The 16,091-nt window shown below is 30.4% G+C and overlaps 3 protein-coding genes and 1 long non-coding RNA gene across 5 annotated transcripts in view; 2 read left to right on the plus strand and 2 right to left on the minus strand.

The window, feature by feature from the left end:
* LOC124540781 (pleckstrin homology-like domain family B member 2) overlaps positions 1-4,272 on the plus strand; it is a 110,657-nt gene extending 106,385 nt beyond the window's left edge. For both annotated transcript variants that reach the window (XM_047118495.1, XM_047118496.1), the window contains 3 exons: positions 787-886; positions 1,725-1,812; positions 2,527-4,272. In XM_047118495.1, the coding sequence (XP_046974451.1) occupies positions 787-886; positions 1,725-1,812; positions 2,527-2,709 (371 nt within the window). In that variant the 3' untranslated portion in view covers positions 2,710-4,272. The remainder of the gene's footprint in view (positions 1-786; positions 887-1,724; positions 1,813-2,526) is intronic.
* Positions 4,273-5,288: 1,016 nt separating this feature from the next.
* Positions 5,289-7,340, plus strand: LOC124540731. Its single transcript, XR_006967167.1, has 2 exons — positions 5,289-5,747; positions 7,137-7,340. It is a non-coding gene; the product is annotated as an uncharacterized LOC124540731 (long non-coding RNA).
* Positions 7,341-8,129: 789 nt separating this feature from the next.
* On the minus strand, positions 8,130-9,438 carry LOC124540722. The gene has a single exon (XM_047118405.1). The coding sequence runs from the start codon at positions 9,436-9,438 to the stop codon at positions 8,155-8,157; it is 1,284 nt and encodes a 427-aa protein (XP_046974361.1). The 3' UTR covers positions 8,130-8,154.
* Positions 9,439-9,490: 52 nt separating this feature from the next.
* Positions 9,491-12,720, minus strand: LOC124540723 (m7GpppX diphosphatase). Its single transcript, XM_047118406.1, has 4 exons — positions 12,370-12,720; positions 10,930-11,075; positions 9,949-10,173; positions 9,491-9,793 (listed from the first exon to the last, which is right to left on the minus strand). The coding sequence occupies exons 1-4, from the start codon at positions 12,710-12,712 to the stop codon at positions 9,491-9,493; spliced, it is 1,017 nt and encodes a 338-aa protein (XP_046974362.1). The 5' UTR covers positions 12,713-12,720.
* Positions 12,721-16,091: the final 3,371 nt, after the last annotated feature.

Genomic DNA, 16,091 nt, shown 5'->3' on the forward strand with positions numbered 1-16,091 from the left:
TAAATAAATATGAGACAACTTCACATACATTACTCTAATCCCAATGTAAGTAGCTAAAGCAGTTGTATTATGGAAAATCAGAAGTAAGGACGGTACCACAAACACCCACACCCAAGACAACATAGAAAACTAATGATAATGAAAACCGGCGTACACACCACTCGACCACAGAGGTCGTCATAGATGTAGTGATATGTCAATATAAAGATGATAAAAGATTTTTGCTATTGACACGTTCGAGAACATTCAAGGGAAACAAGAAAGAGCTGTCATAAAAAAAAACAGTTGAAGGATCATTATTTGAGACCCCAAAGGCAGGTCTTAGTCTAGTATATTACATTGGCTAGTATCAAAAAGATAATCCTAGCCACTAACACTACTACACTACATTTATTTGAATACAGTGTTTATTTTTTTGTTATATACATACTATGACTACATATTATAAAACAAAGTCACCGGCTGCGTACATATGTCTGTTTGTTCGCGATGCGAAATTCAAAACTACTGAACGGATTACCATTCGGTTTTCACTGCTAGGCAGAGGGATTCATAACGAAGGTTTAGGTATATCATTTATTAAGGTTTTCGTGTAAATAAGTTGAAATAGATCGATTATTGTTACACATGTCGGGAAAAGGACCATAAATAAAAATATAAAACACTTATGCCGCTAGTTCCAAATACAAAAAAGCTATGTTATCGTACTTTTAATGCCAGTAATGTGCCAGTATTTTTTTCTGAGATCGTGCGTTCTCGTTGTAATGTTCGGTCGTGTGGGTGCAGGGCATCAGATCGAGCTGTGCCCCTACGTGACGGTCAACTCGACTTCCTGTCGCGGCTACTTGCACAAGCTGGGGGCGAAGTTCCACACCTGGTCCAAAAGGTTCGTACGTCGGAAACTGTAAGGAAAAAATCCTTTTTTTCATAAAATTCAACTGGAACAAGGAGATGGTCGGTTCTTCACACCTCATTATACAAGTTATTGGTATTTCGAATTATTCCCGTTAGGAGGTATTAGGGGTGAGTATTTGAGATAAATTAACCCAAAAGGGAACCATTTTCGAGGTATCGAGTTTTTTAGATTTATTTCAAAATAGGCCAAAAATGCAACTCCAAAAGTTTATTTAAAAAAAAAGTATCGATTAAAATCAATTCTTTCTTCTGATTTATAAAAACGATTATACACTGGTTATTTGCCAATGTTAAGACAATAATTATCGGTCCAAATTTAAAAATGCGAGAGGAAAAACGATATTGTTTCAATTTCTTTTTAATTATTTGTCCACAAAAACAAAAAAAAAACATGATACTTGTCCTGTAGATTATTTTAAAAACAAAATGGTTGACTTTTGCATCATGCATATAGGGGTTAAAATTACGCCCTAACGGGAATATTTCGCAGTACAAATAACTTTTATAATTAATAAACTCTATTCTTTAGACTTTCTGAATTTATCCATTCAAATATAATTAATACGAGCTCAGTAATCATTATAATTGCAGTAGGATAACAGGTCTGTTCAATGTCAATGGATTTGTAGCATGAGATGTCTGTTACACAGTTGTCGAGCCCATAGATTCTGATTTCCGTATCCTCGTATATTTTGGTGTCAAAGCAAACCATAAGTGATCACCACCGCATATAGCGCTGCAGAAAATATTAAATGGGCAGGATCGATGATTTGACGCTTTAAAATGTAAATATTAATAATTTCTTGTAGGTGGTTCGTTTTCGACAGAGAAACGAAAACGTTCGTCTACTACTGGGACAAAAGCGAGAAGAAACCGCGCGGCGGCGCTTACTTCCAGGTATTGCAGTACACTTGATGATTCCATCATTTCGACGGGTCCCAAGAAAAAAATCTTATGGAAAAATAAGACAAAATCGATTATTGTTAATTATTAACCTGTATAACATTAACTACACGGTAGTGTGTTTGATTTGATTGAATGACCTTTGATCAAAAAACCTTAAAAGAAATTATTCATAAACATAGTTTTACAAAACTTTAAGCCATCACACTGTAAAGTAGGAATTTCGCAGATACGATTTTGTTCTTGGGACCCGTCGATTTAATACTTTTATTTTTAAGTTATACATACAGGCTTGTGTGAGCGCCACTTTGGAATTCGACAGGAAATATGTATACGATATATTTTTCCTCAAGCAACGTCGAGCGTGAGATTAAATCGTCCAACTTTACTTGGTGGTAGGGCTTTGTGCTAGCCCGTCTGGGTAGGTACTACCCACTCATCAGTTATTCTACCGCCAAATAACAGTACTCAGTATTGTCGTGTTCCGGTTTGAAGAGTGAGTGAGCCAGTGTAACTACAGGCACAAGGGACATAACGTCTTAGTTCCCAAAGTTGGTGGTACATTGACGATGTAAGGAATAGCTAATATTTCTTACAGCTTCATTGTCTATGGGTGATGGTGACCACTTACCATCAGGTGGCCTACATGCTAACCAACCTATACCATAAAAAAAACCAAGACAATTATAAAAATAATATCGTTCACAGGTTATTGAAGAAGTATATCTCGATCACGGCAACACGTCGAAATCTCCGAACCCACAGACAACGTTCATTGTCAAGACGCGTCAGAGGCGCTATTACCTGATGGCGCCCTCCGGGGAAGCCGCCAGGATATGGATCGATGTCATATTCACCGGGGCCCAGGGGTACACTGAGTATTTAGAATAAAGAAAACGAAAATAAAAACTCGGTGTGACGTTGAAATATGGCGGCGTTTCAAGCCATATTCAGTATGGCAATTATGCCATATTTTATAAGGGATTCTATAGAAATAATCTCAGATAGTATTATTTCGATTTTTTTTTTCAATATTTGTTGGGTTGTAACTAATATGGCTGTTCTTAATGCCATGAATATGACTATTATGGCGTATGGTCACAAAATTCAATTTTGATACATCTATTTGACATGTAAGATTTTTGAAATATTGTTCAATTTCAAGTCAATTTTCAAACAGCAACACAGATAGTGTTGCCATTTTTGTACAAAATATACAATTTTGTATATATTATTTAAAACGTTTTATATACAGAATTTGTGTAGTCTTTCAATGAAATATAATTTTAGAGTGAGTGAAAAGATACTCTTGAAAGTACATAATTATTTCGTGATATATTATTTTAAATAAAACTTTTATTTCCGATTATAATATCGATTCGTTTGAATTTAATCGATTAATTTTGTAATCGATTTTAATTAAATAAACGAAGGTAGCGCTGGTTTAAGTATGGGGCCGACATATTCGTCGGATTTATAATTGATTTTACTAACATTGCGTTATTCTGATACAAAAGACAGCGACAAAATTGCTTGACGCTCAGTTACACGTCAGTTTGGATAATTATAGCTTACATTTTTATATCGCATCGTCGCTTAAAGTGCTGAAACGGGATGTATTGAAAAAAAAACAACAGCTAGAAAGCGCTGTAACTGTTTGTTTGAGATAAAGCAAAGTATGCTCTGTAGTGAAATAGATTATGAAATGGAATTGAATATTATTATAGACAATAAACTGTGCCAATACCCTAATTAAATGTAATGGCAACTATTTTTTATACAATTATTGGTGAATATCGGTGCCTTGTGGAAGACTGAAGACAAATTAATTACCATTTTTACATATTTGTATATACATATATTATAAAATTGTGTGGTTAAAATAAAGTTTTAATTTTTTTTTTCATATTTATAAATTATATAGGAATATAGATCGCATTAAATCCTTCGTGCACGCTTATTAATTAGTTATATTAATAATGTTACCATATGAAAAATACTGGCAACTTTACATTGCTTCTAAAATCGAATAAATTAAAAAAATTATATAACTATATTGTAAACCATTGCTGTATTTTATTATTTTTTAATATGGAAGGTACAGTTACTTAATAATTTGTAAATACGTCCACAGCATGTTTCTATAGATAAAAATAATCTTTTTAGGTTAAAAAAAACATCTCATTAGAAATATATTGTGACTGTGCCCTCATGTTTTAATTATTTCTTTGTTTTTAATCATTTTATAATGCATTTACCTTTCACGTTAATTTGTAACATAAGTACAAAACGTAATTTTCATTACGAATCTAATACCAGTGTAAAAACTTTATTTTTAAGGCTTGCAACATTATTTTAGCTGTATTATAAGTAACGGCTGATACCAATATTTAAGTGTAAGGTCACATTATCTTAACGAAATTAATAAATCATTTAATAAAAATATTAATAATATTATTTGTTTTATTTGGAAACCATTGTATCACCTATTTCTTTATTGGCCACTGAATTATAAGCACATAAATGATGTAACAAACTTGTCAGTATTCCGATAACTGATGTCGATATTTTATACGCCCCTATATAAAAAAACAACAACAACAACAACAGCCTGTCAATTCCCGCTGCTGGGCTAAAGACCTCCTCTTCCTTTTGAGAAGAAGGTTTGGAACATATTCCACCACGCTGTTCCAATGCGGGTTGGTGGAATACACATGTGGCAGAATTTCTATGAAATTTGTCACATGCAGGTTTCCTCACGATGTTTTCCTTCGCGGCTGAGTACGAGATGAATTATAAAGACAAATTAAGCACATGAATCAGTGGTGCTTGCCTGGGTTTGAACCCGCGATCATCGGTTAAGATGCGCGCGTTCTTACCACTGGGCCATCTCGACTCTTAAAAAAACAAGTCAAGACTAATTTATGCGCAAGCTGATAAGCTAAGTTAATAGCAGTGGAATAATTAGTGCGACCATATCCGTCAAGTATATACTAGAAATTAATGTCCTTCTGACCGACATCAACCACAACAGACTCGAGAGAGACTAGTCAACGTCGGTTATGTTACAGTGCACAGAACTGTGTGCAAATTCTGTTTCCCCTGTTTGACATTCTAAGACTGGTAATAGCACCTGTAAATTTCTGGAAAACTAATTTAGACTTAGAATAAATATGGATATAATTATAACCTATATGCGTTTTGTTATTTCATAATTTTAAAGCATTTTGAGTGACAGTGCGATTAGAACTTACTTCACTTGAATCTTCTTTAAACTATTAATCTGGTATAATATGTGTTTTCCAAAATTCTGTAAGTTTTAGCTAAAATTATAAAACTATTAGTTTGATAGTTAAATAGATATTTCTACAGATAGTTTATAAACAGTAAGATAAGCCATATTATCCAAGAGGCTGAGAGAATTCTTCATGGCTAGACTAGGTCGGTTACCAAAGATAAGTTGTGGAGGGGAAATAAAATAGAAGCAAATTTATTAGAAGATCTATGTAATATTAACAAAAAAATTACAATTCTTACCAATTTCTTAAAATAAATTTACACATAATGATTGCAACACTTGAAAGACTGTCAAATTTATTATGAGTTTTAGGCTAGGTCACTGTCATTGTCATTTTTTAAATATTTATTAGGTACTAAAAAACTCGAGGATTCGAGCGTAGTTAGTTTGAGGAAATATAATACATAATAAAGTTTAGCTCAGTAATAAATAAGACACTCGGCAAACGAGTCAGTCAGTTCAAGATCGACCTCAAACTGTGTTCAACACATTCCGTTTAATTTAAGTGCGTAAAATAAGTAAATCATGTATTCCTTAAAAAAAGTGCAAAAAACCATTAAAAATTGGTATGTAAGATACCTTGTTTCTACTGAGCTGTACATGGTTGAACCCTGGGAAAAGGTGGTAATACGTATCCTTTTTTAATAATTATATAGCATATCAACTTTATTAAGTTTTGGAGAATTCAAAAATTAATTATAATCATTATATTTATTTACACATAAAGGAAGGTAGAGATGGCATTAATACCTATTTATGCTAACCAAATCATACAATTTTTTTACGAAATTATAAATGTTTATATATTATCAATAATAATAATTTGCGAAGCTCTATGATAAGAATTAATTTAAAGATTCTTGAAGGTACAGTGTAAAATTTTAATCGAAGTTGCTAAATATAAACTAAATTAAAAAAAATCCTGTATTAAAAATGCTCATTGTAACTCAATTTCAGTGCTGATTTAAATATTTTTGATGTATATGAATCCATATATAATTTTTACATCATTTTTTTATGCAGCATAAATTAATCAAAAACTAATAAATCGCTAGCTAGCAACAATGTTCACAGTTGGGCATATTATTAAATATTTAAATCCAGTTTAGGTGTTTAACGATAAATATGTAGTATTAAATGTAAAATATGATTATCCTTAATGATGACTAATGAACTTATTGCTGTCAAGATACTTGTAATACCCCCAAATGCTTTCCTGTTTACAATCTATAGAAAATCCTATTTGATGTAATGGCCACTGTGTATTTCCATTATAATTTTTTGATATAAAAAAACACAAGGATAATAAATATTAAATTCTTATAATTCATGTATTTATTATTTAAAGATATGTTTTTTTAATTTATTTGGTTATATTTTAAATGTTTTTTAATTAAAAAGAATTAAAGGTTTAAACAAGACCCTTGTTGAATTACCTTGAATATAATTAAGATATTATTCATTTAACTCAATTTAATAAAATTAAATTATGAGTCATACCCATTGTATAACTGATAAGTTTGATAATATCATTTTATCAAAACCTAAAGTACCTTGCTAATTGAAATAAGGTCATACGTAATGATGGTTTGAAATTCATCACTATATATTATAAAATGATGTCCTCCTACTGTATCTGTCTGTATGTTTGCGATAAAATCTAAAACAACTGAACGGATTTTCATGTAGTTTGTGGTTATTATTAAAAGAAACCATAAAATAAGTGTTTGTTTGACCAGAAAATCCTACAATGGAAGAATATGTGTGTTTATTGTGGGCAATATAAAAGTAAATATAAAAATAAAAGTAAAGCAAAATATAATCTCGTTGTCTGATATAACTAATGAGTATAATATGTTACTTCCCACTTGGAAGACAAAGGTTAGAGTAAAATTGTAGGAACTTTGTACATCTAATTTCATATTTATAATTATCATGATCCACAATACATGATAGAATTAGGATTTCTATCAATTACCTTTTATACTTCTTATTAAGATCCTTAACAAATATAATACAGATGTTCTAGTTGCTACAATCTTCATATTGTTTTGGTATTTCAATTATGCAATCATCGTTAATGGAGTTTCTCAACTGAGGGGCACACCGCAGATAGAAGAGTTAGGCACTACACAATAATTAAAAGTTAAAGTAATTGTACTGTTTTTATAAATATATCTAACAAGTGTTGTTAAATAAATATTTGTTGTTAAATAATATAAAATTTGATGTTTTTTATTGTGATTTATCCTATAATTTCCTTATAAACATAAAAAAATATATGTATATACTAGAACTGTATTCAAAGTGTAAAGTTCCCACATGTTGTGTGCAAAATTATTATACATATATTTACTAGGTTTAGTTTAGAATTATAAGAGGAAGGAAAACTCATCATTAGGTGTTATATACAAATTTTCTATGCAATAACAAGATAGAACGATAATTTATAGGAAAAAAACAAGTAAGAAGTAATCGCTGACTTGTTTCATAACAGTACAGGGACCATACATTTTTACGCAAGACCATTTTTGCTTTTTAGTTTTTGACCCTCTCCCCGTATTATGAGAAAAAAAATAGGCCTACCCCTCCTCTTTACCTTTAATATTTATTATATAAGAATCTAAACGAAAAAATGAATACACGTTTAGTGTATTTATCAAAGTAACAATTGTTTGAAATATTTATTTGTAATTTCAAATCGCGCGCTTACTTGAAAAAGCTACAATTTAAATATTAAGTTATAATAATTTAAGCGCCGTGCCTTTTTTTGGTGTAACGTAAGAACTATCGAAACTCCCACCCTATTGTAAGAAAATATTAGACATGGTAGATCCCTCCCCCCCATAGCGTCTTATAATGAATAGCCTCATATGTTAAAGATTTTAATTCTGTTAAATGTTTCTCTGTTGGGCATACTTTCAGTAGTTTATAATTGCGCGAAGTGGATCATAATCTACTGTTCATTACATTTATAGGAGATATATACAAAGATATAATAAAAAGACAAGAATGTAATCAATAGCTTTATTTGGTGTTTAAGCTTTTAAATAACTGACGCAATAACCATTTGTGTAACGGAAGCATTCTGGTACATTCAACGACATGTGTTCCAAATGACTGACCCCGTGGGAGAACATACTCTTGGATATATCTGTTGACACAACAGTTGGATCGGAAAGCCAAGACTCAACCTCATTATTGAGCTCAGATTCAATTTTATACAAGATTTTAGTCAACAAACTGGATTGTAACAATATTGTATCGCTTTGTTTATTGTTCTCTATATTCCTTAAAACTTGTAATTCTCTATCCATCACCCATATTAATAAATATTGTTTTTTTGTGTCTGATATCGTACATTCTAGAACTATTTTACACATCATCGTATATTGCAAGCCGAGATTGAACTCACGGGTCATACTTTCAATTGTGTATATAAAATCATCTGTACTTATATTGTTTAGGGAGTTCTTATGAGAAAAAACATGCTTCTCTGTATTGTTGTTGTGTATTTTAACATCTGCGTTATATAATTTCACTGTATCCTTACTTTTGAGACCCAACCAAGCCAAGCATCTGTTGCAATGAAACACAGTCCTCTTTGAATTGAACTTGTTCGATCCTTCTGATAGAATATTGTTATTCACAACGAAGAATGTTAGTCGGTAAAGAAGATCTAATTTGTTCGGCTTTAGCACATCTGTTTGTGACTGTGACGTGTGACTGTGGTCATGCCCATGACCATGACTGTGACCATGACCATTGCCATGGCAGAACCACTCCGACATATCCAAATTGGTAGACGGCAATTCTAAAATTCTATTAAACTTTACAAAATTATTTGATATAATATTGGAACAATTTGCACATGCAAACTTCACTTCATTATCTAATTTCAAATTGGTATTTAATTTTTCAACTTTTATTTCCTTATTTTCTGTCTCAGCAGAAATAATTTCCGTATAAAAATTTCCACCTTTCTTTGGTTCTGTTAAAATTCTAAATGATATGGTATTCTTTTCGATTTTAAGGCATGACATCGAGTTGGGTATTATAAAACAGAATTCCTGTATAGGGATTATGCAGGTAATATCGGATTCATCTTCAGAATAATCAGAGAGACTTTCAATGGATGACAGACTGTCTCTTCTTGTAATCGTGTCATCGTTTTCATTATCATAATAATTGAGTACAATACAATTAGATTGTATACTTATTTTCAAATTGCAGTCCTTCTTGAAGTCAATATTAGTCGTAATATAAACATTGCAACTGCGTAAACGGGAACGGAGTTCCATAAAAATATTTTTCACCAACATTTTTGTTCCAAATATATTGATTTGGACCGAGTAATCTTAATTTCAACTAAATTTATTTATCAATTAGTTTAATATCCGGTTTAATCTTCTGTACGTAACCATTTGTTTCATATACATTAAACAATGTGTCCATCTCACGGATGGTGAAGGGTAAGGTAGCTTTTTTATAATAATCGGTCATCATTTCAATATTGTTGATGACGGTATCAAGCAGATGTGATTTCTCTGCATAAATACCGGGGGCCTCGTGCCTCAAGTATGTAAAGTGAATGTGCAGATGATAGAATGACGGCTGGTAATGGAAGTAGATTCTTAACTGACTGCCCGGGACCTTATATTTCTCGAAGATTGCTTTCTGTAAATAAATACAAATGTTTTGTCAGTATAACAGGTTAAATATAATACACACAGAGATGCGTCACTAACTAAGAACAAGTACATAATTATTGACTGAGACATATAATATTGAAAAGAATTAAAATTAAATTAAATAAATTCAAATGATCTAACCTTTCCTTCGTCACGGACTCTCTTCAGCAAAGGCAGATGACTGCCATCCAAGTCTCTCAGTGACTTGATACCTCTCTGTCTGACAATCGCTAATAAATACAAAGTCTCCTTCGTTAAACCATCCCACTTGAGGTCCGGGACCAGCACAAAGCCTTCCTTTTCACACTTATTATCATAAACCACTCTCTCTTGTTCGCTCCTGCCTTCAAGTATGTTGTATACCCACTAAAAATGAAAATATTTCCAATTTATAAATTGTATCAATGCAAAAATCAATTCATAACAATAAAGAACTATTTTGCAACTTATTATAAAATCTATTAATGCAATTCCATTCAAAACTGTTAATTAAAAATCACTATTAATAGATTTCATTGAATTTAGAGCAAAATTTAAATAAACGACAATAACAAGTGTCATTAAATGTAAAGAGAAATTCTTATCTATTTAAGTTTGCTCTTACACATGTTTTAATGAGATTAAGGCATATTCAATTTAGACATGACGTCATGTAAAGATGTTATATAATTATGTTCATTTTCTTTCTGGTATGCACACATGACATAAGAGAATCCTAATCATCATAAATATATAACAGAATGTTCATGTAACAATGGACCTTCTCATTTTAAAGTGTTCTGAGAAGTCTGAAAAAATATTTCAGCATTATACTCTGACGTTCAATAAAATTGTACCACATGTCCACCAACCTGCATTAAAGCAGCGTAATGGAATATGCTCCTAACCTCTCCTCAAAGGAAGAGGAGGCTGTAGCCTATCAGTGGGAAATTTACAGGCTATTACTGTACTCCTGACAAGTTTTTCTTTTATTTTATGTTACCAATGAACATTTGATGAAATTTGTTGAGAAGCATATTTGACTATGATTTATTATTCTTCTACTTTAAAATCTAACAGCTGAACTAATCCAAGTGAACAAATCGAGCAACAACTAGCTAACTATTACTTTGCTAAGCTTACCTGTAAATTAAATTGTTCCTTTTCAATGTGTGGCAAAGTTAGCTTATTATAACAGTCAGATGTTTCTTGTATTATATGTACTTCTTGTTGACTGAATTTGGCGATGTGCTTCTCGGTAGCTGGGTAGATTATAGTTGTTTTAACACCTATAAAACAAATAAAAATGAAAATTAGCCATCATAACTACTAATGAGTATAATTGTGATTCTGTCGTGTATAAAAAAAAAAACAAATACAATTAAATAGCAGAAATTTTAAAGGCACAAAGAGCCTGACTGACTGTGATGGTTTTCTTGAAAATAAACTTTTTAATAGTATCTGAACACTTATTTGTATGAAAATTTATGATACAGACTGAAAACAAATGAAAAATACTTTTAATATGTCACAAATATATTGTAAAGTGTTTTGTAAGTCTAAGAACAAAGAAGTTTGCCTTTATATATAATTACAATTGAACACAAAAACAATATGAACTTTATAACAGTTAGTATGTAATTATATAACAATAAATGTTTTATTTTATTATAGTTTATCTTAACTTGAATTGAATAGTCATCAAAAAAATTATTAAAGTTTAAATCAATTTGAACTCTATTACACAAACCATAAGGCATATTTTTAAAGTATTTACTTAGCTTATTTATCTCCAAGAAATGTAAGTATGATTTTATACAGAATTAACTTCTAACAAGTTAATTATTTCATATTAAAAATGACATATTTTAACATTATGCTATAAGTAGGATAGTATATATAAATAATTGTCATATGTTTAATTACCTGACAAAGAAATCAAGACATTGTATATTAAATTGTTAATGATATCATAAAATTACATTTAAACATATATATTGCAACACGAAAATGAGTCATATATTGTGAAAGTAAAGAAAAATGTAACAATAATTATCTTTTGCACCTAACATATGGAAGGAAAGTAGATAGAATATATAAGAATAAATTCCTTTATTTCATTGTTAGTGTTTAAAAAATCCTATTAAATATGAATACTTAAGAACGAAAAGTAAGTTAAAAGTATGTCTTTTATGCTTATATTTTGAGGACAGTTTTACGTACGTAATAAAATACGAGAAAAAAAAGAAAATTCTTGTAATTAAATATAATCTATGTATCATGCTTACTCTGTCTAAAAACTGTTTATCCATTAATAACATATGCGTCGTTCAGGTACAAAAATAATTTAAAGTAATAGAATCGTGTAAGAAAAAGCATGACTTGATATAACCACGATAAAATTATGACAGCAAAATATACAATATACACTAAAATTAATCCTTTACTCACCAATTGAAGACGGAAATAACTTTAACTTTTACAAGATGCGTCTGACTCGACACAAACGAATGCAAAGCCTTGAGAATCGAAAGTTTATTGCTAAGAGAAAAATGTAAAGGAATTATGAAGTCGTTCACTTACCGTTAATAGATGATTTCGGAAAACACTCGAAATTTCCGTAAATATCGTTCTGAAAGAACGTTTTCAAGTCGCTCTCAGCAGAGAAGTAACCCTCGCTATCTAATTCGTCTTCTTTGAAAGCATTTTTCTCTAAAATCACCAACGCTACACCACTCTTGTCTTTGAAATTTCCCTGAACACAAACAGTTTTCCTATTCGTATTATTGTTTAATATTTTGCTTGGTATAAAGTCTTTTAAGTCTAACACCGGTTCTGCTACGCCGTTATCATTTTTCTCGTCTTTTTTAATTTTCTTTGCGCAAGGCGGTTCATTAACGTCGCTTTGGCAATTGCCGTCGGACATTTTGTGACGATGTTGCCATTTTATTAACAATATTAATATTGCATACTTAAAGTTGCCCTTAACAAAACCTTTAATAAAAATTCAATTATAAAAAATAGTACACAAAACTTGTCTTTTTTACTATTTCTAATGATAACTTTAAAGTGATTTTGTTTGCACAACTCAAATAAATAAAATTAGCTTATAGCTAACAAAGAAAATAACTCCAACGTTATTAAAATCGAACATTCAAAGTTCGTTGATTAGAATTTGTTGCTTAAATGCAGGATATTTTTAACACTCAATTATACTGCTAGTATAATGGCATATGAAATTGCAGCCCATTCGTAGAAGAAGTAAATGCTAAGATTTTTACCAGTTGTATTCAGTAAAATTTTTACATTTTAGTTTGTTAACTTTTCAATTAAGCTTAAATTATGATTTTTTGATATTTTAAGCAATTCATATAATAGTACAGATCGTTGGTTTAAAGTGGTCATTATAATGCTATTCCCACACAAGAATGGATCACTTTATTTAATATACCGTTAATTCAATACAGTCTGTCACTTGAAAGATAAATTGAGCAATGACTTCAACCGTTGGATACAATAGCTGGTCTTCTGTCGTTGAGTATGATTCAACTTATAATAAAAGTTGGATTATTTAAATAATATTTATCTACCTAATGTTATAATTTTTATTTATCTAGATTTGTTATTATTAAGAATGAATAGTATCAAAAATTCAGTTAAATACTTATTTTATTCAACATTATATTTAATTTATAGTATAAAAAATTTTAGCATGAATATTGTATACGTAATAAAATAATGCAATTTATTTCATATACAAAATAAAGTATTTTTTTAAAAGACGACACAAAAAGAAGAAAAGTGGAAGGTTAGAAGAGAATGATAGACTTATTTTTACATTTTGTACATATAATATATTTAAATATGCGTTTAACTTCCGTTACACCTAATGGAAAGTGTAGATGAAGACGATGGTGATACATGCAAAAGAATAAAAGCAAATAAAAGCTAAAAAATACTTATGCACAAATCAAGACCGCGCGGAATAGAAGTAGAATGCTAGCAGCATTTCCACGTTGAACAATTCCGAACTTCTAAAATTCAAATCTTCAAAAAAAATAAACCCTGTTGACATTGGAAGTAATATAATGATGGGTTATTCTTTTAATGAAGGTCATTTGCAAGTTATATTCTTATAATATAAAGATAAATAATTATTGTAAAACCATACGTAAATAAAGTACATCTATTTGATTTGTCGAAACAAAGTGCAACATAACGGAATATCGTATATTAACAATTAACATTAAGTGCATGTAACCCTTTAGGTGATAAAATTACATCATATGTTATATTATTGTAAGATTCGTTTAAGTTTCATGGCAAGTACACACATCAAAGATACAGTTCCAAATTCCAATTACACACCAATTTTTTAATTGGAGCTAATCAAGCTTGACTACAATACAATATTGTTAAAGTGCTTGAGGCACAGATAATAAATATCATCTCGTTAGACGAAATAACATGAAAGAGTTTTTAGTTTATTTATAGAAATATCAGACAATGACATATCAAATAGATGGAATTAACGGTTTACATACTTGTTTGTAATCGTAACTCTATATTTATCCCAATGACGAATGATTTAATCAAACTGTATTGTCGTCTTAACCGGGATAGAGTTTTTTATTATCTACTCTAGTCGAGATGGTCTAGTAGCTATAAGTAGTAGATATAAGTGAATCTTAACTAGTGTTTCCGGGTTCAAATTCGAATTAAACTACATTTTTATTTTTAATTTATTTTATAATAGGCTATTTGACTGGTTTTTAAAATCCATTTCATATTATTTTGTAGAAGTTTAGGAACTCAGTAAAAGTTGTGTTTTTTATTTCTAGTACATATTTGCCGAAAAATATCATATTAAAAAGTCCATATTTAAATAGAGCGCAAAAACGCTACTCGGACAATATGGCGCTGCAATAGGGTCGGTGACGTCACTTTCTTGTATTTTATTCCGTGGTACATGTGGTAGAAAAGCAAAGTTTACAACAAAGTGACTTCATCATAAGCGCGGCCAATCAGAGCGTGTCACGTGACAAACGTGTGAAAAAATGCAATTTTATGTAGGGATTTTTGAATAAATCAAGTATTATTTTCAACTTTCGTTAGTAAATAACCGTTTTTAAACTCATAATATACACTGATTACAATAATTCACAATTTATTATTGCATTGTCAAATAGCCTATTCATCTCTGCTCGACTGTGAAGAAAAAATGATGAGGATGTTTTTTCTCAATGGATATGGATGCAATTCGCATTGCGGCAACGTGGTTGAATAAAATCCAAATCACAAGTCAAATCCCGACAAGCAATTTCAGCGACTCTATATATATTTTTATCAGATCTCATAAAAAGTTCCTCTCCCTTGTTTCTATGTAAGTATGTTATACGTGCACCTATGTCTTGATATTACATATTAATTAAAAAGTTATCCGTCAATTCGAAGTCCCAATTAGACCCCAATTAGAAGTTATAGGTTCAAATCGAGGTAAGCACTACTGGATGTTTAAATGTTGCCAGATATCCATGAACGCACAATGGGAGGCAGAGGAGGAATTAAATTTAACAGTAATTGGAGCTATGTTAAGGTATGAGGTTTTTATAATCTACACTGACCAATCTGGGCTCTTTTAGTTATCTAAAAAAAAAACATCAAGAAATACTAAAAATTAAAAAAGTGTTTTGAACACTATTCAAATTTGGAACAACCAATGCATTCTATCAATTTACACATTAGTTGCGGGATATAAGAAAATCCATATAGACTATAGAACACATTCCATTTTTAAATTCTACTTAACAAATGTGAGTTTTATTATCTATATATATCATAACACATGGTGCTTTATCTTTTACTAATAAAGGCGTATTCATGCTTTTGAAAAGAAATATGTTTTAATTGTACCGTACAAATTTTTATACAGTTATTAATTAAATAATTAAGGTTAACGTGTAATTACTTTATAAAAGTTTATAGTTCGTTGCGTAATATGACCGCTTTTTTGTCTGTATAGTTCGAGGCTGCATATATCGGGGTCATGTGTTCAAACACCGAATCAATCCAGTACAATTTAATATTCTATTTTTAAATGTTTAGTATCTTTTACTTCAGCTCTTTTATTCCTTATGATAAGAAGGCTTTGGCTTGTGTATTTATAGCTATGAAGTTCGGAATAATATAAAAAAAAATAATAGGATCTTATGTCTTCCCGAGCGAAGCTGGGACAGGCCACTAACCTATACTTATAATAAATCTGTAGGGAGGTCAATTCTGTACATGGAATATTTTTCCAAAAT

This window comes from Vanessa cardui, chromosome 26 (assembly GCF_905220365.1).
Source record: "Vanessa cardui chromosome 26, ilVanCard2.1, whole genome shotgun sequence".
Lineage (NCBI taxonomy): Eukaryota > Metazoa > Arthropoda > Insecta > Lepidoptera > Nymphalidae > Vanessa > Vanessa cardui.